The sequence below is a fragment of the Phodopus roborovskii genome, unplaced genomic scaffold (genome assembly GCF_943737965.1).
Source record: "Phodopus roborovskii unplaced genomic scaffold, PHOROB, whole genome shotgun sequence".
In the NCBI taxonomy this organism is placed as follows: domain Eukaryota; kingdom Metazoa; phylum Chordata; class Mammalia; order Rodentia; family Cricetidae; genus Phodopus; species Phodopus roborovskii.
Genome location: NW_026126567.1, coordinates 26,212,050 through 26,237,500, shown reverse-complemented (window position 1 = coordinate 26,237,500; position 25,451 = coordinate 26,212,050). Strand labels below are relative to the sequence as shown.

The window sequence follows — 25,451 nt, the reverse complement described above, 5'->3', positions numbered from 1 at the left end:
AGATTTATATGGATCTTTCACCTTGTAGTGAGTTGACTAACAGTTTTAATCATTCTGTACAAATTATTCTCTTTAAATATTATAAAGATTTACAAATAGTAGAATTAACAGGCTTTTCAAATTACAGAGTTAAAATGTGAGATATTACATAAAAACTTCTTAATTGAAATTTTCTTCAATACATTTTTTGAATGTTCATACTTTTAGGAAACTATTGTAGATACTTATATATATATGTTTATATATAATATAAAAACTGAGAAAAGAAGCCAATCTGTCCTTTTGATAATAATTAATAGTCATTAATGTTAATAGGAAGGAGACTTGTAGAATGAAGAAAATTATATTGGCCTGATATAAAAAAATTATTAAATCATATTTGTGTGCTATTTAATTTTGACCTTCAAGTTAGAAATATTATAGTGTTAGTTGAGATCTCTGATTTGTACTTTGTTATTTTATGACCTTGGCTCCTATGTGTTGCCATAAGCTACACCCTTCTTTGCATAGGGGCTATTGTTCAACTTTTACACAGATAAATGTGGCTGGACTATAGATCAGGAACAGGCACTGATAGTCTTTCTTTCTTCTTTCTTTATTTATGCTTGGGCTTTTTTTTTTTTTTTTTTTTTTTTTTTTGTCTACAAGAGTACTGGATGATAGGAATCAGTAATGAATTTACAAGCTTTGCTTTCTGTTGTTATATGGCTTGTCTGTTTTGTTTAAATGAAATGGTCTCCTGGTTGCTGGTTGTAATTAAACCTCTTTGATAACTATTTGTTGCAAAAGAAAATACATTTAACTGATGGGTTATCAATAAATATATCAATTATTTGTGGGCTTCTCCATTTTAGAATTTTTCAATTTCTAGTCACTCAATTACTTAGATTTTTATAGAACATCTGAATCTCTAGTTTGGGTTTAAAATATGTATGTAATTTAAATAATCATGTTATTTCTTTAAACTTCCTCAAGCATACATTTAATAAAATCTATATATTACAGACCCACAACAAACATGATCCTAAATGGACAAAAATAATAGGTGGGTGTTATTTTGTTTTTTGATATGGGATCTCACTATATAGCTATGGCTATCCTCAAATTCACTATGTAGACTAGGTTGTTCTAGAATTTACAGAGATCCATCCTCCTCTTACTCCTGAATTTGGATTAAAGGTATGCACCACTAAACCCATCTTTGTAAATTTTGAAAACTTTGTCATTTAAATCAAGAATGAGACAGGGCTGTCCACTGCTTTTACTGCTTTCAGTATAGTTTTGGAAACACTAAATGAGACAAGAGAAGAAAAATAAAGAATACAAGTACTAAAACAAGTCAAATTATCCATATTTGCAGATGATTGAGAATATATATAAGGTATATATAGTATATAAAATCATACACAGACACACACACACATCTATCTATCTATCTATCTATCTATCTATCTATCTATCTATCTATATACTGTTATCTATATGAGATTACAGAAATTCCACTGGGAAACCAGAAATGATCAACATTCTTAGAAAAATGAGAGGATAAACAATCAAGTTCCAAATTTAGGAGCTGCTCTAGCAAATATACTGTGAAAGAGATCAAGAAACCATCCTATTCATACTAGTACCAAAAATATCTAGGAATGAATCTAACCACACAGTTTAACTTCTATAGTGAAAAACCTTAAAATTTATTAATGCAGAATCCATTGATGACCTTTGTAGCATTTATAATGTAGTGTAAATATTTCTGGTTTTAATTAATAATGGACACATTTTACAAAGGAGGAACCATATACATTAATGAATTAAATTGTTTAAGTCCTTTGAGGGACTTTTAGGTGTCTTCTAAGATCCAAGAACATAAGTCTCCTAGGTAGTTCTAGGTACAACTCATATAATGAATACAATTTTCTCTGCTACTCACCAATAATAAGTTTGTTCTAAAATTTCAAGAAAATAAGGTGGTCTAAAGATGTCTGTCTACCCTTCTCAGTAAGGGTAGGGCAAGAGTGAATACCTAAGATCACAAAATACTACCCCAAACCATGTATATGTAGAAGTTTATCTATTTGACTCTATCTTATCATCAAAGCTTTGTTTCAGTGCTATTATTTTACTGCTTTCTGTCCCTAAGCAATTTGCTTCCGCCTTAATGCAGTAGGACTTAATGAGTTTATTTTGACAATCACTAAAATGCTCTCTTCCCTTGAGCTAATTACATAATTGATTATTTGAGAAAAACAGGGATTTTAAGATTAATTATATTTTTACTCACAGTAATTTTCTTGTTGTAACTCGTATCTCATAAATTATTGAATGTAGAAACATTCCCCACCCAAATTATATTACTAGCATTTGTCATTTCTAATTTTATTTGCTACTATGTCTGAATATAACCCGTGAAATAAGGATAATTAATCTTTTTAAATATATTTCATCCCTTGACCTATAAAACCCTTACAGATTAATCATACTTCATCTTCTTTGTTTATTAAAATTTATTTCTTGTTAATCCTGTTGAGTGACACCTTTTTGAAGATGCTTTGTAGTTTCACCCTGTTCTATTGTCATTATAAAAGTTTCTAGTGACATCTTAATATCACTGCTCCTCCTCCTATTGTTCTTTTCCCATAAAGCAAGCTACATTTTTACTTTCTGAATATGAAGTGACCTCTCATATTGAGCCAATACAATATAGAAGGGTTTTTAAATAATTGTATTTCATATGATCTTAACGTTATATTTACTTATTTTTGTTTGTTTCCATATTCTTAGAGTGCCTCATGAAATATATTCATTTTCAAAGAAATAGACTTATGTTAACAGGAATACTCTGTAATAAGCTTATCTAAAATTCAAATCACTTTTCTGACTTCTGTGCTTAAAACCCTTAAATAACCGTGGGGAAAGGATATGTTCAGATATTTGTGGCTTATTTCAAGGACTACATATATATTATTTTCTTCAAATCAGAAACATGTTCATTAAGTCAGTATTTTCTCATCCTATTTTATTATTTAAAGAACTTAAGCACAGGAATCTGAAACTCAATAAAATCAATATAATAAGCAAAACATCATAATGCAACTACTGGGCCAGAACATTCATGAGAATATATTTTAACATAAATCATCCCTAATAAGACAAAAAATTATCAAGATTAGAGGACAATTTATAATTGAATGTGTTTCCTGACTTATATTCATTTCTAGTTGTTTTCCCCAGAGCACATAATTTGAGGAAAAGCAATTTCTCATTCCTTTTTTTCTCAAAGGGAAAGATATTATTGACTTTTGTTCCTTTTAAACATTGTTTCTCTGCTAGGGAATCATATATCACATACACTGGGCCTCTCATTTTAATGATTTTAATAAAATATATAAAACTTTCAGCACTCATAGGATCTATTATTCATAAAATAATTTGTTCAGTAAAGGTCTACATTTATTTGCTATTTTACACTGAACTCCTACAACTTTTTATTTTATTTTTTAACATCAAGCCACACTCTTGTCCCACCAGACATTTATTTGGAGGGTGATTGATTTTATAGCATATGTATGTATATCTTGCATTCCCAGTGTCTCATGTAATGAAAAGGCCAATACAATTATTTAATTAATTGTTAATTACTTAGTGAACAAGTGAATGGCATTACCATATTATGATTCAACATATTACTCTACAGGTTAAAATGCAAAAAGCAGTATGAAATTCTAAATAAGTAATGCATGATTTCCTGTTCAATATGCTAAACATTAATGAGAATATCCACACATTAATAAGGAGAACATTAAGAAACAAGTTATAAACAATATGCTCATATAATATAAACAAAACCCATATGCTCAACCACAATTGCCATCAATGTTTAGAAAAGTTCGGAATCACTCTTTTACAAACCTGACCCACTATGTTAACCAAGAGACATGTATGATTCATGTTAGGTGCTTGAAAAATATTATATTAATTGACTGATTACTTTTGAAGCAAGTAATGCCAGGGAATATTATTGGCATATTTAGCAGTACAACTTTATACAAATATTCAGATTGGTTTAATGACTCTAATTAATGTGTCCTTTTGTGAGTATGAATGCCTACATTAATCTCAAACTTTTATCTTGAAATTAATAAATGTGATATGCTATATTATAATTTGGGCATATATTTAAAATAATTACCAATAGTTTAATATCCAAAATAATTATTTGTATTATTATTGATAAGTAATGTTTATTATGTAAGGGAACATTTGGTGTTGAGTATATATATTTTACACATAATGTAGACCTTTGTGTAAAACACAAATGATTCAATTTCTGTTCCTTCTCTCCCTATAAACAAAGCTAAACAAAGCTAATATATTTTGTCTACTCAAGACATTGATTCAAATTTGTGAATGGAATTTTTTCATTAACAAACAAAGAAAATTGGATTCTTAGATCAAGTTGTGTTTTCTTCCCTGTCTCTCAATACCATAAAGAAACATTTAAGTGATGATGAAATATAAGGAAATGTATCTTCTTTCTAAAACCTATTTATAATTCATCTGTCACATATCAATAAATCTACCTATCATCTATCTATCACCTCTCTAGGTGTGTATGTATGTATATATGTATGGATATATTATATATATATGTATGTATCTATTTATTTATATATATTTCATCTACTATTTATGTAGCTTATCTGTATACCATATATCTATCATCTATCATGTATCTAACATCTTTTACAATCTATTTCTCCATCTTTCTATCCACATTGAAAATATAACATAAGTAATGACATTTTATTCCTAAAATTGTTTAGGCTGATGAAAGCAACAGGAGAAAAAAAGCAATGTTTGTTACTCATAATACTAGCAATTTGAGAAAATGGGTTTAGCTTGTTCAGCCAGGATAATGATTGGTAATGACTTAACAGCATAAATAATTGTTATTTTTCTTTAAAAAACATGGATTTGACCTTGAATTAATTTGCTTGTGTTTTTATTAATAAAGAAGACTAATTGATTCAATTCTATTAAAAATGACTCATCCTGAGAGGGTTCTGGAAATTCAAAGACACAAAATTCCATTCATGAAGCTTAAAATATCTCAATTATTTTAGTGCCACTGGTAAGTAGATATTTAACCCTGGTTAAATATAAGGGAAACTGCCAACATTTGTTACAATACTTGTTTTTCCTTTGGCATTCCTGTATATACTCTCTTGAAGGAATAGTTAAGAACTCATAATTTTATTTGAATAAATTAACATCTCAATAATGTTAAAAGCTTATCAAATATTTTACATTGTTTTGCTATAAATATATAAAAAATGACCACTAGTGTTGCTGACTTATCTGATTCTCACACTGGTCTAGGTAACTGCCTTCTCTAAAACAAATGAGTTCAAAAGAATTATCTTGTGCAAGACAGTATGTTTTAGAAAAGTAAAAGAGAATATCAATGCTTACCCAAAACTTCTTTGATGGTATTGTAATTTGATTCTCTTTTATTGTATGCAATAATGTAATATTTCATGTTGCTATAAATAATCTGAACATGCAGAATTATGAAATGATTCATTAATAAGGGGTCTTATTTAAACATGTGGAGTCTGATATCCATGGAATTGATTCCATGATTTGGTATCATTCCTTTTATCATTTTTATATGTGATTATATTCAGGCAAGAATGGCTAACTTAAAATTGCCATGATTTAGTAGATAGAGATTTTATCCATTTTTAACTTAAAATACTTTGCATCCATTTTGTCACATTCCCAAATATTTTTTAACACTTTGTTTTGCAACAAAAATCTCAGTATTCTGCTGTTTTGCTGTCTGATAGCATATTCATCCTATGCCCAGAAAAGAAAACATCTATAGCTTCATATTAATAACTTTCAGTAACAACCTAAAACAGTTGTTTAATGGAAAATACAAGAAAAAATGAAGGGGTAAAACGTTTTGTGCTTATAGAAAGAATGATTACAGGGATATCCTAAATGCTGAAAGGTAATACATTTTTTTTCCAAAAAATTTTAGGAAATAACAAGGAAAAATTAAATCATGCTGACAAGTTAGATATGTTTAAATCAAAACTCACTTACTGTATTCAGTAATAAATGAAAAGAGCTGAAAATTTCAATGTGTAGATCTTAATAATGGGTATTAAATCAGCTTAAAGAAAACACAAGACATGTTTCTCTTTTGGTTTTTGAATAATAATAGAGGAAGAGAGGGTCAAACCCATCAAGATTACTTTAAGTGAGTTAAATTCAGATAGCAACTAGTAATTATAGATATATAAAATAAACACAAGATTACACAAAGATCAAGACATGAAACTTTTATAATTATGGCATTGGGCATTGCCTATACTAAACAAGCCCATTATCAGACTCAGGACCATATCAAATACATTCCCAAATTATAGTCACAGTACTGGTCTTTGTTGCCATCATTTCAACTTTATTCAGTATTTTATAGCCTTAAGTTTTCAACCACAATGTACTCTGCACTTTCTTTTAAATGTCTTCCATTTTTAAAAGTAGATATTAAATTTGTTAAGAAATAATCATCATAAACATAGTCCCTTCCCCTTTCTTGCACTCCTTTTGCATGTATACATTACTCTGTGAATGTAGCCTCAAAATATTAAACTCCCCTTTGAGCTTCCAGTCAAACAATAGTGATAAATATTAGACAATTGCACAATTACTTATTCATCATTAGAAATGTGTATGGTGACACCATCAACCCATCTACCAACAAGAAACATCCTGGACAGAGATGAGGAACTATAGAAAATGCTGTCATACTTTGCATTTTAAGTCTATTAGCAAAATAGTGTGTAAATATGTTTGAATATTTGGTGACCATCTTTTAATACATTTGATTATGTATTGGATTAGTTCTTCAGAGTGAGCTACAAAGAAGTAAACATTGAACAATTGGTTTATTGAGCATAAAAATAGATTCATATCCCACAGTTTTTGAAAAGTAGCTGTGAAAAATTAAAATAAATTAGTAAAACTTAGAAAACTAATTTTAGGACAAAGTTTTGCATTTGTAATGTTTTATACTTTTATATTTAAAAGTAACATGAATATAAAATATGAAAGTGTTTGAGTCATGCCATTATTTAATTCTTAGAAAAAAATATGTGTTTTAGAGATTTGAGATATGAGTCACACACATGGCTTTCTTCTTCATGATTTAGTGTTTCTGAAAGATTGTGAAGGCAGGTAGAAGCAAGAAAGGCTCCCGAAGTATGTGTCATGAAAGTACAAGGGAAGAACTTTGGTGGGAGGTGTGGAGTCTGTTAGTTGGGAAGAGAAATAAGGAAAGGCAAAAATGGGTAAACAACAACAAAGTAATATGCATGAAAATAGTTTTTTTTTTAGAATTTCATTTATGTGTGCATTAGTTTACTTCATTCCTACTCTTCCATTTCCCACTTCCAAGGCCTGTTCATTTCCAACTCCTTTACAAATTTATGGATCAATTTTGTCTATTGCTATTTACACACATAAATAAATAAATACATGTGCATGTTTAAATACAGCCACCTGAGTTCATTTGGTGTTTTCTCATAGTTTTTGGCTGACCACTAATGATTAGATAACTCTTTAGGGAGTCCATCACTAGTAATATGGAATTCAACCTCTTTCAGCAGCAATTAATTGCCGACAGCTCTTTGTGGAGGAAAGGGTCTTGTATGGGTTCCCCAATCCACTTCAGCATGTCAGCTGGTTTTATCTCTTTGAATGTTTTGTTGATGTGACCATATTTTTGAGATTTCATAGATGTAGTTTCCCTATCTTTTATAGAAAATTCATAAAAGATAGTATCTCTTATCAGGGATTCTGGTATTTTGTTGCCCACTCAGCATCAAGACAGGGTTTCTCTGTGTATCTTTGGTTGTCCTAGAACTACCTATGTAGACTAGGCTGGCTTCAAATGCTTTTTCTACTTCATCCTCTCCCTCACCTGTCAGTTATACCTGCTCTGAGAGAGAATATCAGTTTTCTCTAATAGAGTATCATAGGTAAATCTACAGCTCCAGGTTAATTCTCATGTTGAGGAGTAGTTGACCAGCATATAACAGACTCCACAGTTTTTGGTTTTTTTTTTTTTTTGTGTGTGTGTGTGTGTGAGAGAGAGAGAGAGAGAGAGAGAGAGAGAGAGAGAGAGAGAGAGAGAGAGAAGCTTTACTTAGTTACAGTTTGTTGTTTTATTTTTTTGGATATAGTTTCATTTTGTTTGCTTGGTTTTGTGGGCTTCCTTGTTGTAGTGAGAGTTTGTCTTTAGAAACAGAAAAACTTGGGTGGGTAAGGAGGCGGAGAAAATCTGGAAGGACTCCAGAGTGGGAAAATATATGATCAAAGTATTTTTAAACTTGAAGTAGTTTTAAATAATAAAACATACAATAAAAAAAACTAAACTGTATCTGTATACAATTTAGGCCACTCAATATGCATAATTGAAATAGTCATCAATCGTAAGTTATTCATACTATTCTCATTAACTAATCTTAGCAATTGGTTTGGATTCCTGTCCTGAGCCACAAACTCCAAGTAGTGGAATAAAAGTTGGAGACAGATACATGGTTGGTGATGTGGTGTCTTTCCAATGTGATCAAGGCTACTCTCTCCAAGTAAGTCAGTTATAAAACCTGAATCTTTTCAAGATTCTATCATCCTAGTGGTTATGGGATATTTCAACAAATCAGTAATTGCTAGTCCACAGGTTTTGGCATAATTGTGATTTATAGCTACTTTGATTGGTCTTAAACTAAACAATGCTTAATTCATATGTAAAATATGCATCTTAGAAATTGCTGTAATGAATCAAGTTACTCTTGTATGGATAAGTAAAAAATACTTATGAAATGTTATACACTTTAAAGCTTTAAAACATTTTAAAAAATAACTATGAGAGTTCTTTATGTATCTCACCTTACATATTCTCCCAATGTGTTATGAAGCACTACGCACACAGTAATTCCAGCCATTTTATTAATAGTGGACCATCTTTTGATAGAAGAATATTAAAAACACAATTCTGTGCTTACAAAGTGTATTTTTCTATTGAGACTTTGTAGTTATTTCAAATTTTATACCAAGTATGTGAATTTACCTCTATTAAGTAATGCTTACGTTCACAGATATAAAAGTGACAGTGTCTACTCTACCTTCTTGTATATATTACATTAATCATTCAGTACACTACATTCCTTTCAGTCTTTTGTGTGTACTGAACTACATTGTCTCATTTGTTGTAGGGTCATTCTCATATTACATGTATGCCTGGACCTGTAAGAAGATGGAATTACCCAATCCCCATTTGTTTAGGTAAGTGAAAAGACTGTAAAATTTTTCTCAAATGTAAGATTTTCACTTTTTTTTTACCCATCTTCTAACTTGTTTTGTCTTTCTCTGTCTTTTATAGAAAGACACTTTGACAAATAATGTTTTCTTTTTTAATCCTAAATGTTTACAACTTTTAACCCTAAATACACATCAGTGGGTGAGAAAATAAAATAAATTTACTTTTATTTCTTTGTCATTTTCTTAACATGCCATAAAAGTGACAAATAACTCAGAATAATAAGTGAATATCCTATTGCTAATTTTCAAGGAAAAGGCAAAAAACAAAGCAAACAAACAAACAAACAAACAAAAAAAAAAAACCAAAAACCAACCAAACAAACAAAAAGAAAAAAAAATCCCCAATCCAATATGGTATAGCAGTAACACTTTAAATAAAATTGAAGTGTTGAAGTACAGAGTTTAAACTTCAATGTATATGTTGAATGTAATGAAACACATGGGATACTTAACAGACTTTGACGTCCAGCATTAGTGTATTCAAATGTCAGTTCAATGCAAAGTAGCTTTGTAATGTCTTCTTTGAGTTTCTGTTTGCTGCCCTGCTGAAGTAAATAGTAATGGCTTGCCTTTCAGGTTTCTTTTTGAGGATATGAGGTAGAATGTGATTAAAGTGTTTAGCTCTGAAATTGGCTCATATACACTCACTGGTAGCTATTGTAGTGGAATACAAGTTAAGGGTTTTAAAGTAGTGTATGAGCTGCTTTAAAATTCTAATAAACAAGATGCTGGGATATTAATGACTAGCAATAAATGTATCATATAAAACTACATATAAGAAAATTTAAAACAATTCACAGTGTTGTGCTATCTTTGTCATATACACACAGAAATACATAAGCTTAGGAAGAAAACACGAGTTGAATGGTTTATTTGTGAGTGTTATATTTTGAGGATGGTACTTTTTGTGTTCTTAACTTTACTGCTTATGTTTTACACAGTAAGCTTGGGTTATAAATGGCAGACAATTAAGGTGTTTGAAACTGAACAATGGCCAGAATTAGTAAGACAATGAACAAAGTTTTCTTTCTTTCTTTTCTTTTTTTTTTTCTAAAAATACTCTGCTGAAAGCAGTTTAAGGGAGAGAAGGATTATTTAATTTATAGCTTGAAGATAAATTGTCTTCTATGGTGGGAAACTCAAGACAGGAGCATGCAGCACCTGGATATCTTCCATCACAGTCCAGAAGCAGAGATGCTGTTAACTTTTAACATGTTGTAAAAGTTTGATTTAGTGACCAGTGAACTGACAGTTCAAAGGAAGAAAATCATTTTAGAACTTAATGGTAACTCAACTTTGAAAGAACAGTTTATAAGAATATTGAATCTGTATACATCTATATGTATAGAAAGAGAAAAGGAGACCATATATTTTAGAGTATACATTTCAGACTAGCTATTGGACATTACACATAGATAAAACATTTTATGGATCCGTATTTATGAAATACAACCCAAATTTGAATATATACTGGTTGAAACCTTAAATCAAAATTAAAAATAAATATTTAGGTAATAGCCATTAAATTTGACTTCTTATACAACAATTAATAGTCTTATACTTATATATCAACTAAGAAAGCATGCTGAATCTGCACATTTAGAGTAAGGAATGGCTTCTAAAATAAAATATTCTTTAATATACATTAAATAATTATATCCAACTTATGGACAAAATGAAATTAACAATTTACCACTTTATAATGTTCCCTTAGATTATCAATAGTAATTCCAAGGTGATTCCAACACAGGATTACTTCTTGTATCTGACTAAATTCTCAAATCTATGTGTTTCTTTGTTTATATTCTGTGTTTGTTTGTTTTGATTCCTTTGGGATAGAATGAAGCTAACAGTTTTCTTAAAGCTCTTTATTGAGCTTTCTTACAAACAGGAAAAAGAAGGTTATGAAGACGACTTCCTCTTTAATACGGAACTGACAGCTGAAACAGTTGACTTTCTTTTAGTCTAAATGACTTCATTTATGGAAGGACTTGGAACAGCAGTAGACATACTTAAGAAATAACAACAAGCTGCCTGCTTGCTTTCCACTTCTGAAAGGAGCATGTCCTTTTTGCTTAAAGTGTATTCATTACATGCGAACTGCTGTTCCCCGAACAATAATTGACTTAAGCCTCACTTTTTTTTCCTGAGTAATTATGCCGTTTTTGCCATTTTAAAAAAGTGAATTGCCAATTAACTAACATTTGCAAAAAGAATTAGGACTATACTTAATTTTATCAAATGGTGTTCCTTTAGACCCTTTTTGAAGACTTAAAGTGATTGCAATGCTTTTCTGATGCAGAAATATATATCATAATTCTGCTTTACATGAGAATCCTGTTGTTCTGCAGCCCAGTGTGGTGGTGCCATGTCAGATTTCAGTGGCGTGATCCTCAGCCCTGGATTTCCTGGAAACTATCCGAGCAGCTTGGATTGCACATGGACAATAAAGCTGCCCATCGGCTTTGGTATATATAAGTATACAAAAGAAGTCTCAATATTTATTAATGCAAATGCATTAAGAAGTATATATGTCCAATAAGACCATGCAAAATATTTACAAGTTGAAGTTCTATTCACAAGTATATTAAATTATATTTATTGTAGAATATAATTTTATAATTTTTATTTCAGCAAAATATAGTTTACTTGGATTGTTGTTATAATAATTAAAGAGATATAGGTGTTTTTTCTCTCTTATTTTGAAGTGATACATATATACATATTTACATATATATATATGAAACATGTTGTCTCACAATATTAATATATCATCAAATGGATAAATTAATCAAATTGATGTCTGTTATGTCATTATTTAAAGATACATAGGTGTTTTTTAACTTTTATTTTGTAAGTGATACATAAATATATATGTATGTGTGTACACACACACACATATATATATGAAACATGATGTCTCACAATAGGAATATATCATAAAAAGAGTAAATTAATCAAATTGATGTTTGTTCTGTCATTATGCACAAGGCTTTCTTATTTTTAAGAAAAGTAGCAGTTTAAATTTTATTTTCTTAGCACTTTTAGGTGGGGGAATGGGATGGGGGAGGGTCAGGGGGCATAGGAGGGAGGGAGGGAGAGGGAACTGGGATCGATATGTAAAATAAGAAAAACAAACACACAAATAAAAGAACATAATATTATATTATTACTTCCAGTCACCATGTAGAAAAATGTACCTCTCCAATTTCCTTTTATCTGACATTGATGTACTTTAACTGTAGCACATTCCCTGTCTCCTCTCTTCCCTGGCTTTCAAGGAGCACACTCTACTCTCTGCTGATTTAAGTTCAGATTCTCAGGTTCAGTGAGATCATGTGACTTGTGTCTTCCCATGACAGGTTGATTCCATTTAACACAATGTGCTCCAAGATCATCTGATATCTGTGTTGCCAAAAAATGATAAGAATTCCTTCCTTACTCATAAACAGTATTTCCTGTGTATAAACACACACCACATTTTCTTTAGGCATTTATCATGCACTAAATATGTAGATTGACCTCACTTCCTGGTGTTTGAAAATAAAACTGCAGTGACCGTTGAAGTACATGCAACTGTTTGACATACACATTCTACTTCATTTGGATTATTTACAGAATTAGGATGGTTGTATAAATACATGGCGTGTGTTATGCAAATAGTCTGAGATAGAAGCATGCATTGAGGGTAAACCTAACATTGTGTGACATTATTTTTGTAACTTTTCTTACTATCATAAACAAGTAGTACACAGATAAGCCTATTGTTTTGGGAAATTATTAAATTTATCACATTTTTATCTCCATATGTTAAGTCATAATTTAAATCTACAAAGTGGTATTACATATCTAACAATTGAATTTAATGTCTGTTGACTCTTAGAAGCCTAGGATGAGCATGTACTCACTGAAGAACTTTAGCAAAGCTTTTTGTTTACAGCAAGCTCAGAGTTCAGATATGTTGCTTAGTTTTTCGGCAGTATCGTGCAGCCTTAACTGGCACTGTACTCACTCTACAGCGTAGGTAGCCTTGTACTCCTAGTCCTGCTGCCTTTACCTTCCAAATGTTGCAAGCATGTATCACCATGAACACGTGAATATGCCTTCTTAAATAAATGGAAACATATCTAGGTACAAAAATGAACATTTGTGTGTGTGTTTCTGTTTACACATGTGTGCAATAATTCCAACTAGCATTGTGTTTGCTCTTCCTTCCTTAGGTGTACATCTCCAGTTTGTAAATTTTTCTACTGAAACCATACATGATTACTTGGAAGTACGGAGTGGATCCTCAGAAACTAGTACTGTTATTGGCCGGCTTAGCGGTCCTCAAACACCATCTTCCCTGTTTAGCACAACCCATGAAACCAGCTTGTATTTCCACAGTGACTATTCACAGAACAAACAGGGTTTCCATATTGTGTATCAAGGTAAGATGATTGATAAAACATGAAAGGTAGTTCAGTGGTAGCAATATGGGTGAGCATATGCAAGGGTCTGGACAGCGTCTCAGGAGCTATTTAACTTAATATAAGCAGGTTGTAGTCATTTTAGGAGATGAAGGAAAAACCAAACAAGCTTCAGTTGGGAAGATTTAAAAAATACCATGTACTCCACTCATGCATTTTTTTTTCTGAGAACTCATAAAATACTAGGAAAAATTAATTTATGTAAGTCATGATTATATTAAGCAATACAAAATAATTTAAAAGTGAAAGCTTGACATCGAGGATACATTTTTTTTATTTTTAAGTGAAAGTGAATGTTGAAAGTTATTTTTGACCTTATGTTACACGTGAACTTATTTTGAGGTAGAATGACATTGTTTTGTTATATTGACATAAGAATATAAAGCAAACAAATGAAGGCCATATTATATTAGGTACATGTTTAAATAAACATTGAATGATTTTGAAAAACATTTTTATCCCCTTTGAGGGAAAGCCCTAGACTGAAGTTGAGCTGGGCTAAAATTCTCCCTGTTCAAGCTACTGTATTATGGGTCTACTCCATTTCCTCAGCAGTATAATATTGTTATGGGTAGTATATTCCTGAAACTCAAGTTGAATTTGATGTGATAAAATGATTATAAAGTATATACCATTATGTATATCATGAATGATTACTAAATATATTTACCTACTATATTACCTCTGATCTTATAAATCTAAGCATTATTAGATTGATGTTAAAACTTAAAATGTTAATTTACACAAAATAGTTGTAATGACTGAGATGTATAGAAATGGTAAAATTATGTTACATCTTTGCCTAGTTATTAAAGGATGTCATAAATGTGTGATATTTTTGGAGTTGCCCCTTGAGTTCAGGGATCTTTGAATTGCTTATTGACTTTCCTTAGATGCCTACACCAGTAACTACACTTCACCATCTCCATGAAATGTAGAATTATGTAAGGAGTATGATTTTTCTACCCACCGCTGGTCTGATCCTGCTGCCCGGCCAACCCCAATTAACACACAGAGATTCTGCATTAGATAAAAAGCTGTTGGCCAGGTTCTAGTTTCATATCGGCTAGCTCTGTCTTAATTATTAACCCATTTCTATTAATCTCCACGTAGTCTTATCTTACTGGAGAGCCCGCCAGCATTCTGCTTTGTCCGTCTTCCATCTTGACTCCTCCTTCCTACTTCCTCTTTCCTCCTCGTCTCCTAGTCCCACCTATCTTGCTTTCCTATTGGCCAACAGTGCTTTATTCATTAGCCAGTATGAGAAACATATTTACAGAATGACATCTCCCATCAGAACTAGCTTTAATTTTCAACAAATATGTTTTTGTTGTCATTGTTTGGTTTTTGAGACAGGGATTCTCTGTATTGCTTTGGAGCCTGCCCCAGAACCAACTCTGTAGACCAAGCTGGTCTCAGACTCATAGAGATCTGCCTGCCTTTGCTTCCCGAGGGCTGGGATAAAAGGCATGCACCACCAACACATGGGTAAATGTGTATTTTTAAAAACAGAGTTTTTTTTTTTTTTTTAACTCTTCTGTGCTACTAGGCAACTCAGAACCATGTGTGTGATAAATTCTATTTGGATCATTGAGTATTTATTTATGTATACAAGTATTTTGTTTGCATGAACATATGTGTATCATTTGAATACCTGGTGCAGACATAGCTAGACGAGTATGTTGGATTCCTTGGAATTTATGTTACTAATTGATGTAAATTATAAGTCATCAAATACTTTTAGGATTTTATGCAATTCATAACCACAAAATGTGTTAAATACTGCTTAAAAACCACCCCACCATGAAAGGAAATAGGAGAGGCTCTGCCGCCAAATACTAACAAAAAGAAAATATTATCATATTCAAAATGAAAAGAGTAATAACACATATATTTCAATATTAAACAACTCACAATAATCAAAATATAAAGTTTGGCAGAGATACTTCATGCTGTTCATTTAGAGAAACTACTTTGAATTTCAAAAGACTGAGAATTAGACTTACATGTATGTAGTTATTCTATTCCATTTACAATGGCATAACCAAGAAGCAACTACAATTCTATTTAGGGAATCATAATATGTTTGATTAAAATTGTGGCTGTAAGAAGAGTTTACATTTCTATCCATGGCCACAATTTAGATAAATTGCAACAGTGGCTAAGGCAGGGTTCATTTTAAATATGAAAATTATAGATATGAGAAGAAATTCTCATTATGCTGTCTCTGACATCTTTGCCATAGCCCTAATCAGTATTTATATAATAAATAACCATGAGCAGTTATCCTATAGATTACTAAGTTAATAGTACCATTTGTGGTCTTTGAAAATAAGGAAAGGTAAATGTCCTTCTTTTTCATTTTTATTTTCTAGCCTACCAGTTGCAAAGCTGTCCTGATCCTCGCCCGTTTCGCAATGGGTTTGTAATTGGCAATGATTTTACTGTGGGTCAAACCATTTCATTTGAATGTTTCCCAGGATACACATTGATTGGCAACTCCGCTCTCACATGTCTTCACGGAGTTAGTCGGAATTGGAATCATCCACTTCCAAGGTGTGAAGGTATGCTTTTAAAATGAAATATTATTTTAGATGATGTCACTTCTTAGCAGTTCTTTTGGTGACATTCTTACTTGTTTTATCCCATAAAGCATGACTGCATATTTTTGTTTTCAGTTAAGGAATTTATAATAATGGCAAACAACAAAATTCCCACACTGAATATATATTACATTAGTAATAATAGCAACATTCCAGTGAGAGTAGAAGCCATGTCTATTAACATTTTAATCACTTTAGAACTTTTCTTATGTATGTGGAAGGGAAAAGGATCATTTGTTTTTAGCATTAGTATGGTTAACAGAATCAAGAAACAGTTTTTTATTTTAAGTTCTATTCTATAAAAATAATATTGAAAATAAAAAATGCAATCTGTCTACCCTTATATGTATATATAAGAGAAAAGTTGTGTGTGCATTAATGTTCATTAGTTTAAATGATTAACGAATTTTGTGGTCACCGAGGACAACAGATATGTCACAGACCTCATGTTAAAAAATATTTTAGGGGGCTGGAGAGATGACTCAGAGGTTGAGAGTACTGGCTGCTCTTCCAAAGGTCCTAAGTTCAGTTCTCAGCAAACCCAGGGTGGCTCACATCCATCTATAATGAGATCTGGTGCCCTCTTCTGGCCAGCAGGCATACATGGAGGCAGATTACTATATACATAATAAGTAAATAAATCTTAGAAAAAAGGAACAAAATTCTATTTAAAATAAAAGAACAGAAAAATATTTTTTTAAAACGACTACATTTTGTACATTTTCTCTTAATAAGATAAAACAGATGTGCTGTAACTGCTGAAGAACTATGATGGCGGTGTCATTTATCTGGCACAAGTTTGTTATTTAAAAGTTGTTTATGGATCCTTTCCCATAGCTCTTTGTGGTGGGAATATAACAGCAATGAACGGGACCATTTATTCTCCTGGTTACCCCGATGAGTATCCAAACTTCCAAGACTGCTTTTGGCTTGTGAGAGTCCCCCCAGGGAATGGAATCTACATCAATTTTACTGTTCTTCAAACAGAACCCATCTACGACTTCATTACTGTATGGTAAGTCAGTACTGTTGTTTTTGCTTGATTAAATTATGAATGCAATTAGGTCAAGATGAAAATGAATCACAATTTATTTTATTACAGACTTCCATCTGACATTTGAAGTGGCATGCTATGCTAACTGAGGGAGGCAGTATGGCTTTTTTTTTTTTTTTTTTTTTTTTTTGAAGTGATATAAACATGCCAAATATATTTTAGAATATTGTCCTATAAATTAGCAGAAGCTTCATGAGTGAAAAAAATTGAAGTCATTATTAGAAAATGTATAAGGCAGGCAATTGCCATAATATGTTTAAGGAAGCCCTGTATTAATAAAATCTAGTGAAATTTAAGATCCTCTATCCAGATCATGATCATATTATATGACTATTAAATTCTTGTCATAATAATTTCTTATATCATATAATAATTGTACTATTATTATATCAATTGAAGCAACTTTATTAAAAGTAAAAAGAAAACCTTTGAATTAATCACAAACAGGAACCGTGTGTGAGTTGCAGGAACACTAATTGCAACAGCCTATGATTCTCAAGATTGCTGTCAAAGAAAGTAACAGAAGTCACCACAAGCTTTAAGAAATTCTTATTGCTGGTTAAAAACTAAAGTCAGTTCACTGATTACCATTAATACAGGGACATTTCATTTAGGTACAAACACAACCCATTTTGGCATCTCATATTTTGGTATGTTATCATTTGTGTAGGTACATGGCATACCAATATCATTTTTTTTTAAATTTATTTAATGGGTATTTTACTCTGCTCTTAATGTGATTATTATATGTGATTATATTCAATACCTTCACAAAATTTACTCAAAACTCTATTAACCATCAATACCATTCTCTCTTTCCTGATTCCTTTCTGATAGGGATGGACCTGACCAAAATTCACCCCAGATTGGCCAGTTCAGTGGCAACACCGCGTTGGAATCAGTGTACAGCACTTCAAATCAGATCCTAATCAAATTCCACAGTGACTTCACAACAAGTGGCTTTTTTGTGCTCAGTTATCATGGTTGGTATTATCTAAGTGTTTTTATTTCATTTGGTACATTTAAATTGTCCTGAAAAATTGAATGTGATATATATTTATCCAATGATTGAAAATGTATTAAAATCTGACACTTTGACCATCAGTGTAACTTATGCATTTCAAACACATTTACTTGCAAACCATGACCTCCTCTAAGTACTTAGGGACATTAATGTGTGAGCAAATGGATATAGGAAATAAATCAGCCAGTAATTACCCAGCGGAAAATAATCATTTTGCATGGAAACCAATAAAAGAGAACCAGCTGTTCATATTTTACTGCATGTAATTTGGAGACAGCAATAGATTCTCTGTACGAAAAATGTTTAATCTAGTCAACCTGCTGTGAATTTTTCCAAAATTAGCATCTAATATCTTTATGCTCTGGATCACATTACTCATTCATTTATGCTCTTGTTTCAAAGCTGTATCTGTGCAAGAATCTTACGCTTTTAGATTATGATACCAGGTCATTAAGTTCACAGCTTTTATCCCTATGAAATTACTTACGGGGTCTCAGTTTTATTTAGTTATATAGATTTGTTCTGAGTACTATCTTCAGAACATTCACTTTTTGAGAAGATATTATCTCTGCTTCCAATCATTTTCATTGTAAACAACAAATGTTTATTTATAGCAATTGCATATTTTTATGGCTTATGACCATCGTCTTACAAAAACACATCCTGCTTTACATAACATTGTCAGAATATCAAAACTGTTTCATGGGGTTTATAATCTACTAAATTAAATGTGTAAAAGTTTTATTAAAACTGGACAACAGCACTTTGCTGATTATATTAGTATACACCTTAATATGTCATAGCTTAATGTAGATGGATATTGCTGTCCTGCTGGCCCCTGCAGCCATTTAGTCCCAAATAAACACACAGGGGCTTATATTAATTATAAACCGTTTGGCCTATTGTTCATGGGTGTTACTAACAAGCTCTTACATCTTAAATTAACCCATATTTCTTATCCACATGGCTTGTTACCTTTTCTCATTAAGCATTCCTACTTTGCTCATTATTAGAATGAGATGGTTTAGTCATTGAAAGTTACTCATTTGCTGATTTTATTTTTATGTATTTATTTATTTACTTTCCATTTAGTATTTATTCACCCTTTTGTGTGTGCATGTGTGTGTGTGTGTGTGTGTGTGTGTGTGTGTGGTGATCAGAGGATCCCCTGTGGGAATATTTTGTCTCTCCAGTCCTATAGGATCCTTGAGACAAACCCAGGTCATCAAGTGTGGTGTCAAGTGCCTTAAACCTCTAAATCATCCAGGAAGGAGGGCCTAGTCCCTACTCCAAATGACTTGACAGGTTTTGTTGACCACTCCTGGAAGGCATTACTCTCCATGTGGAATGGAGAGGGTTGGAAGAGTGGGGGTGGGAAAGCATGGTTGGGAAGGAGAGGGAGGGAGAGGGAACTGGGATTGATATGTAAAATAAGAAAGGAAAAAAACAAAACAAAACAAAAAACCCTAAGCCATCAAAATGGCCCGAATTTGTATTTCTATTTTATAAATTACAAGATAGGTAATTATTTGTTTTTATTTTTGGTAATTAAATAGGGGTTTGAAAGATGTCTCAGTGGTTAAAAGAACACATTGTTTTTGCAGAGGACTTACATTTTATTCTCAGTACCCACATGACAGCTTACGATGATTCATAACTAGAGTTTCAGGGGATTCAAAACCCTTTTCTGACCTGCTCAGGTACCAGGCAGACACATGATGCACAGACATTCAGCTAGAATCCCATAAATATGAAATAAATTAATGAAATCTAAAAGTATCATCTAAATTAATACATCTATTTCCTTTTCTTTAAATTCTGTTGATTATAAAGATCCCTATGCCCCCTGCTGTCTTATAAGTCATTTTTGGGGGGGTATTATATGTTCACTTTATTAATTTGACAGTTCAAGATTTTCATGCATTTTCTTACAGTTATATTGCTCATTTAGGATTTAGTTATTAATGTATTTTGGTATTTTTAAAAAGTAATAGGTTTCCCCCTCTTTATTCTTCTTCTGTTACAAGATATAGCCAGCTTGTCTTCTATAAAACATTTCCCATTACCATCCAAAATTTTCTTCAGATCAAAAACAGCATTCATAAAAACCTTTAAAAATGAAAGTTATATGTATTGACTACAATACAAAACACAGCAAGACATGCCTTTAATTCCAGCACTTGGGAGGCAGAGGCAAGATGATCTCTGTGCATTCTAGGTCAGCCTGTCTACAGAGTAAGTTCCAGAGTAGCCAGGTCTACACAGAGAAACCCTGTCTTACAAAACCATACCAAATGAAACCAAACCAACTCACTAAATAATTAAAATAAATAAGCAAATAAGCAATAAAACAAACAAGCACCCCCAAACCCAAACCAAACCAAACAAACAAACAAAAAACCCAACCCAACCAATCAACCAAGAAGCCAAAAAGCAAAAACAAATAAGTAAATAAAACACTTTAGGGACAAAAAAAAAAAAAAAAAAAAAAAAAAAAAAAGCCAGATGGTGGCACATAACTTTAATCTCAGCACTTGGGACGCAGAGGCAGGTAGATCTCTGAGTTCTGAGTTCAAGACAAGCCTGATCTACAGAGAAAGTTTCTGGCAGCCAGGGCTACACAGAGAAACCCTGTCTTGAAAAATCAAAACAAACAAACCACCACCAACAACAAAAAATCCCCCAAAAAGGCAAACAAAAAAATTATACAAAAAGAACTATACTTGAGGTCCTCTTCATTTGAGGAGATGTTTTTTTTTTTTTTTCCTCTCCATTACTGCAACCATAATTCCCTACAATTAATTAGAGAAGTCCTAGATATCTATTACAGGATCAACATGAAGTTGGCCTATGGTAAATGATAAAAAATACATATTATGCAATGACCTCTTGAGTGTAAACTGTATAAAATCCATTTAATTGGTAGCCTTTGCTATCAGTGACATCATATGATCATTATTGTAATATTAATAATGTAGTTCAGTAAAAACACGGCATGCTTGGACCATACTATTGGCTTTCTATGTTATTTATTTCTAGTTTACATTGAGATGTTATTAATCTGGTGTTAATAATTTTAAAGGTTAATGAAAAAATACATAATAAGTAGTGAAGCATAATCTCAATCCACATGCTGGAATGGATTTATAGACTAGACATAGAATGTAAGTAGAAATAGGTCAGTCTGTCTCCAAAGAATGGTTTTTCTCATAAGAAATTAAAGACAACAATAAAATAGCTGAAAATTTATTGTTCTCTCCGTTTTTCATAAAATACCCTACTTAATTAACATGACCTCCAAATGTGTCAATGTTTCTGTCACTGTGATCCACAGGCTGTGTGTAGGGCAGTGACTGCCATGTAAATGACAGGTTGCTGCATTTGTTCAGGATGGTTTACCCAAGGTATTCTGGCTACTGTTCTGTTAAAAATAAATCAGGAATCAGACTTATGCTGAAGTAATGCTTATTGAAAGAAGGCTCAGCCATTAAAGGATATGATCACAACTAAAAATACAAAATATTTTAGGATGATTTTAACTGCATGACCCCTTTCTTTGCCTTATACAAGGTAGAAAAATGACCTATACTTACATTTCAGTTGAGAAAGAAAGACAAACATACAAAGACAAAGATTCAGAGACAGAGGTAGAAAGGGGCAGACAGAAAGACAAAGAGAGACTTAGAGACCAACAGAGGAGAAAACAGTAATTATAAAAGATTTCATATTTAGATATTTAAAATGTAGAAAGAATGTGGATATTAAAATGGATTGTGTGTATGTATATATGTAAACTTAGTGTCCAAACCTAATTATAACTACATAGACCCACTGTATAAGCAAAATGTAATTCCATTTACTATTATTTAGATAAGTAAAAATGAACCCAGTAAGTAGATGTCTCATCAAAAGCATATGCTATATGCTTTTTATGTTAATATATTCATCACTATGTCTGCTATTTTTTATCTTACTGTCAAAGATCATCATCAGCATAGCTTTTATTAAACAGAATTGAGTTGACTGACTTGCTTTATTTAGGGGGACAGTTCATTAATGGTGGACACTATGGCATCTCAAAACCCACTCTAGCAAGATGAGTAATATGTTGTGAATTGTGTGAGGTGGTTTGCTGGAAAGATTCATAGCAACATAAATCTTTTCTGGATTAGGTGCTGCCCCCAAATTAGAGTAGTTTTATAATCAGGCATCTTAGTACATCTTTTGTTTTCCTTGATAGTGGAATAATGTCCACATATGTAATTGGTATGGGTATAACATTCTGTCACATTAGCTGATATAGAACAAGCTTGCCCAAAAGCTATGGCCTAAACAGTATTCTGGTTTGGTAATTCTTATTATGGCAAGGACTTGTTTGCATCTTATTCCAATAGGGTCAAATAATTACATTGTCTGCTGTCCATTCTTAGTGAAACTCTTTCTATTCACTAGAAGGCAGCTCCCATCAGACATGTCAGCTCCAGATATCCACATTTTTATTACAGTTCTGAATATTCACAGTGGGTTGGAGTTACAGCTAATGATAGCTATGGTATGTTATTGCACAAGTCCCACAGGCTGTGGTGATAAATGAACAGCAAGCAGAAACTGAGGCCTGCAAAGGAAACACTATCGCTGCTAATGCTCTCTGTTATCTGCTAATGGGCAAGGAATTCAACCAGAAAGAACAGCGCCCTTTGTTCCAGACTTTAATGGACTCAGTGCTGTGTCACAATACCTTCAATTACCCATGGGCATAGGAGGGTGTCTATTCTTGCAACAGATGCTGAAATTTTCCTGTGCTATTCTGAAAGCTCCTGATACCTTTGTTTCCAGAGCTTTCTGTGACCTGGTTTCCATAAAGTAATTAAAGTTGCTTCCTCTTATCTTTCTAATACACAGATTCTCCTCTTCTCCTTTAAGCCAAGGGTTAGTATTTGCTTCCCTCTGACAGCCTGCCTCATCTAGACACAACACAAGCACAACAGGAACACTTCTGGGGTTCACATTAATTCTTTAGCAGGATTTAGCCAGATGTGATGTGTGTAAGTAGATGTATGCGTATGGATATTTCTATTTTCCATCTCCTTTAAAATTTGGAAAGCATTTATTAAAGAACTCTTAATACACTTTCAAATGTAACTTTAAATTAATTTTAGTTTATTCTAAAAAATGATACTGCTAAAAGTTGCAAAACCTAGTACATAATTATCAATACCTCCCTGTCTCCCATCTGAGTTTTCTCATATCTACAGACAATCGTATTTGACCTAATGTGAGTCACCAGTGAACTAACCCAGGACTCAGTGCCTATAATGGAGTGAGAACATTATTTTGATCATCTACAAGGAAAAGTATGTCCTTACTTAGCAAAAAAGGTTATGTACTTGTGCTTTTTTTGGTTTGGAGAAAAAAAAAATGGCAATTTGCCTAGTTCTGTTTTCTTTTTTGTAACAGCCTCTAATAGCTCAGTTGAATAGACATAGATAAATGTGGCATTCTTTTCTGGAATTGGGTTTGGATGTTGCACTGCAGAGAAAATAGGAAATTAAAAATAACCAAAAATATGGTCAGAATGAAATTCTAAAACGACTGCAAGAAGTAAATGTATTGGGCCAGGAACCAGATATGTATGCACATTTAAACACAGCACTATTTAAATCACGCCCATCTCCTAAGATACTGGAACATAGAATACAAAGCCTCTAAGTTGTTGTTAAAGAGTAAAATGATACTTTAAAGCTGAATGACATATCAAATACAATGCTTCCTCTGAGAAGAATAGAGATGAAGATGAATTGTGAATTTGAAAACCAAAAAGAGATATTGTATGCATCTTTTCTCTTAGTAGTCATAACTGGGAAAGTTTTGAAGCAGAGTACTCCAGGAAATGTCTGGAATAAAATATGTGCATAGACTATTTAAAATGGAGGTGACATCATTGATACTGCTTGCCCCTGTCTGGGTGGATGTGTTGCTTTGTCTGCCACCATTTACTGTTCCAGGTCAACTGCTCTCTCCCACACAGCCCCAAATACAGAGACATAAGGTTGTTTACAGTTCAGAAATAATGTATGTTTTTACCCATGTTAAATTGATGATACTTGTACTAGACCTTCATATCATTCTCTGAAATAACTATAGCATGCTTTATGTGAAGTATGAAGTCCTGTTGGTTTGAAGAATAATAATATCATCTCTATTTTTAACATTTCAGTTAAAATTTAATTACATAATTTTCTCCTTTCTTTTATCCTTCCAACTTCTCCTATGCCCCCATTATCTATCAAATGCATAACACACACACACACACACACACACACACACACACACACACGTGTGTGTGTGCGTGCACTAAGTACATTCAGTACTGCCTGCATAAATGTGATTTCAGGGCAGACCTGTAGGTACTGGATAACCAACTAGGAGGTTGATTCCTATGGAAGGCTAATTCTCTCAATCTTAACAGTCGTTAGTTGTCTGTAGTTCTTTGTATTAAGGGTAGTGCTCCATGTGCTTCTTCCTTCCTACATCAGCATGTTTATTGGCATTGTCATTTTTCCAGGGAGGGATTTTGTTGAGGTATTATGAGTAGCTTCCTCATGATTTTCAAGATACACTCTATCACATAAGACCTCCTGGTCCTTGGGCTCTTAAACTTTTCTGCCTCCTTTTCTATATAGTTCCTTGAGGCCTGGGTGACAGAGTTTGATGAAGACATCCTATTTAGTGTTCTAAGTGTTTCCCAATCTCTTACTCTCTGCACATAGTTCAGTTAAGGATCTCTGTTTTAATCCTCATCTACTTTAGGAGGAAGCTTCTCAGATGATGGATGAGCAAGGCACTGATCTTTGTATGTAGCAGACTGTTGTTATGAGTCTTTTTTATTTCTGTGTTCTTTTAGCAGA

At 32.4% G+C, this 25,451-nt stretch overlaps 1 protein-coding gene across 1 annotated transcript in view; it reads left to right on the top strand.

Moving 5' to 3' along the window:
• Csmd3 (CUB and Sushi multiple domains 3) overlaps window positions 1–25,451 on the top strand; it is a 1,059,412-nt gene that overhangs the window by 946,414 nt on the left and 87,547 nt on the right. Inside the window, exons 39-45 of the mRNA XM_051202442.1 lie at window positions 8,542–8,660; window positions 9,288–9,357; window positions 11,745–11,861; window positions 13,614–13,823; window positions 16,238–16,426; window positions 17,303–17,480; window positions 18,357–18,502. Of these exons, the coding sequence (XP_051058399.1) occupies window positions 8,542–8,660; window positions 9,288–9,357; window positions 11,745–11,861; window positions 13,614–13,823; window positions 16,238–16,426; window positions 17,303–17,480; window positions 18,357–18,502 (1,029 nt within the window). The remainder of the gene's footprint in view (window positions 1–8,541; window positions 8,661–9,287; window positions 9,358–11,744; window positions 11,862–13,613; window positions 13,824–16,237; window positions 16,427–17,302; window positions 17,481–18,356; window positions 18,503–25,451) is intronic.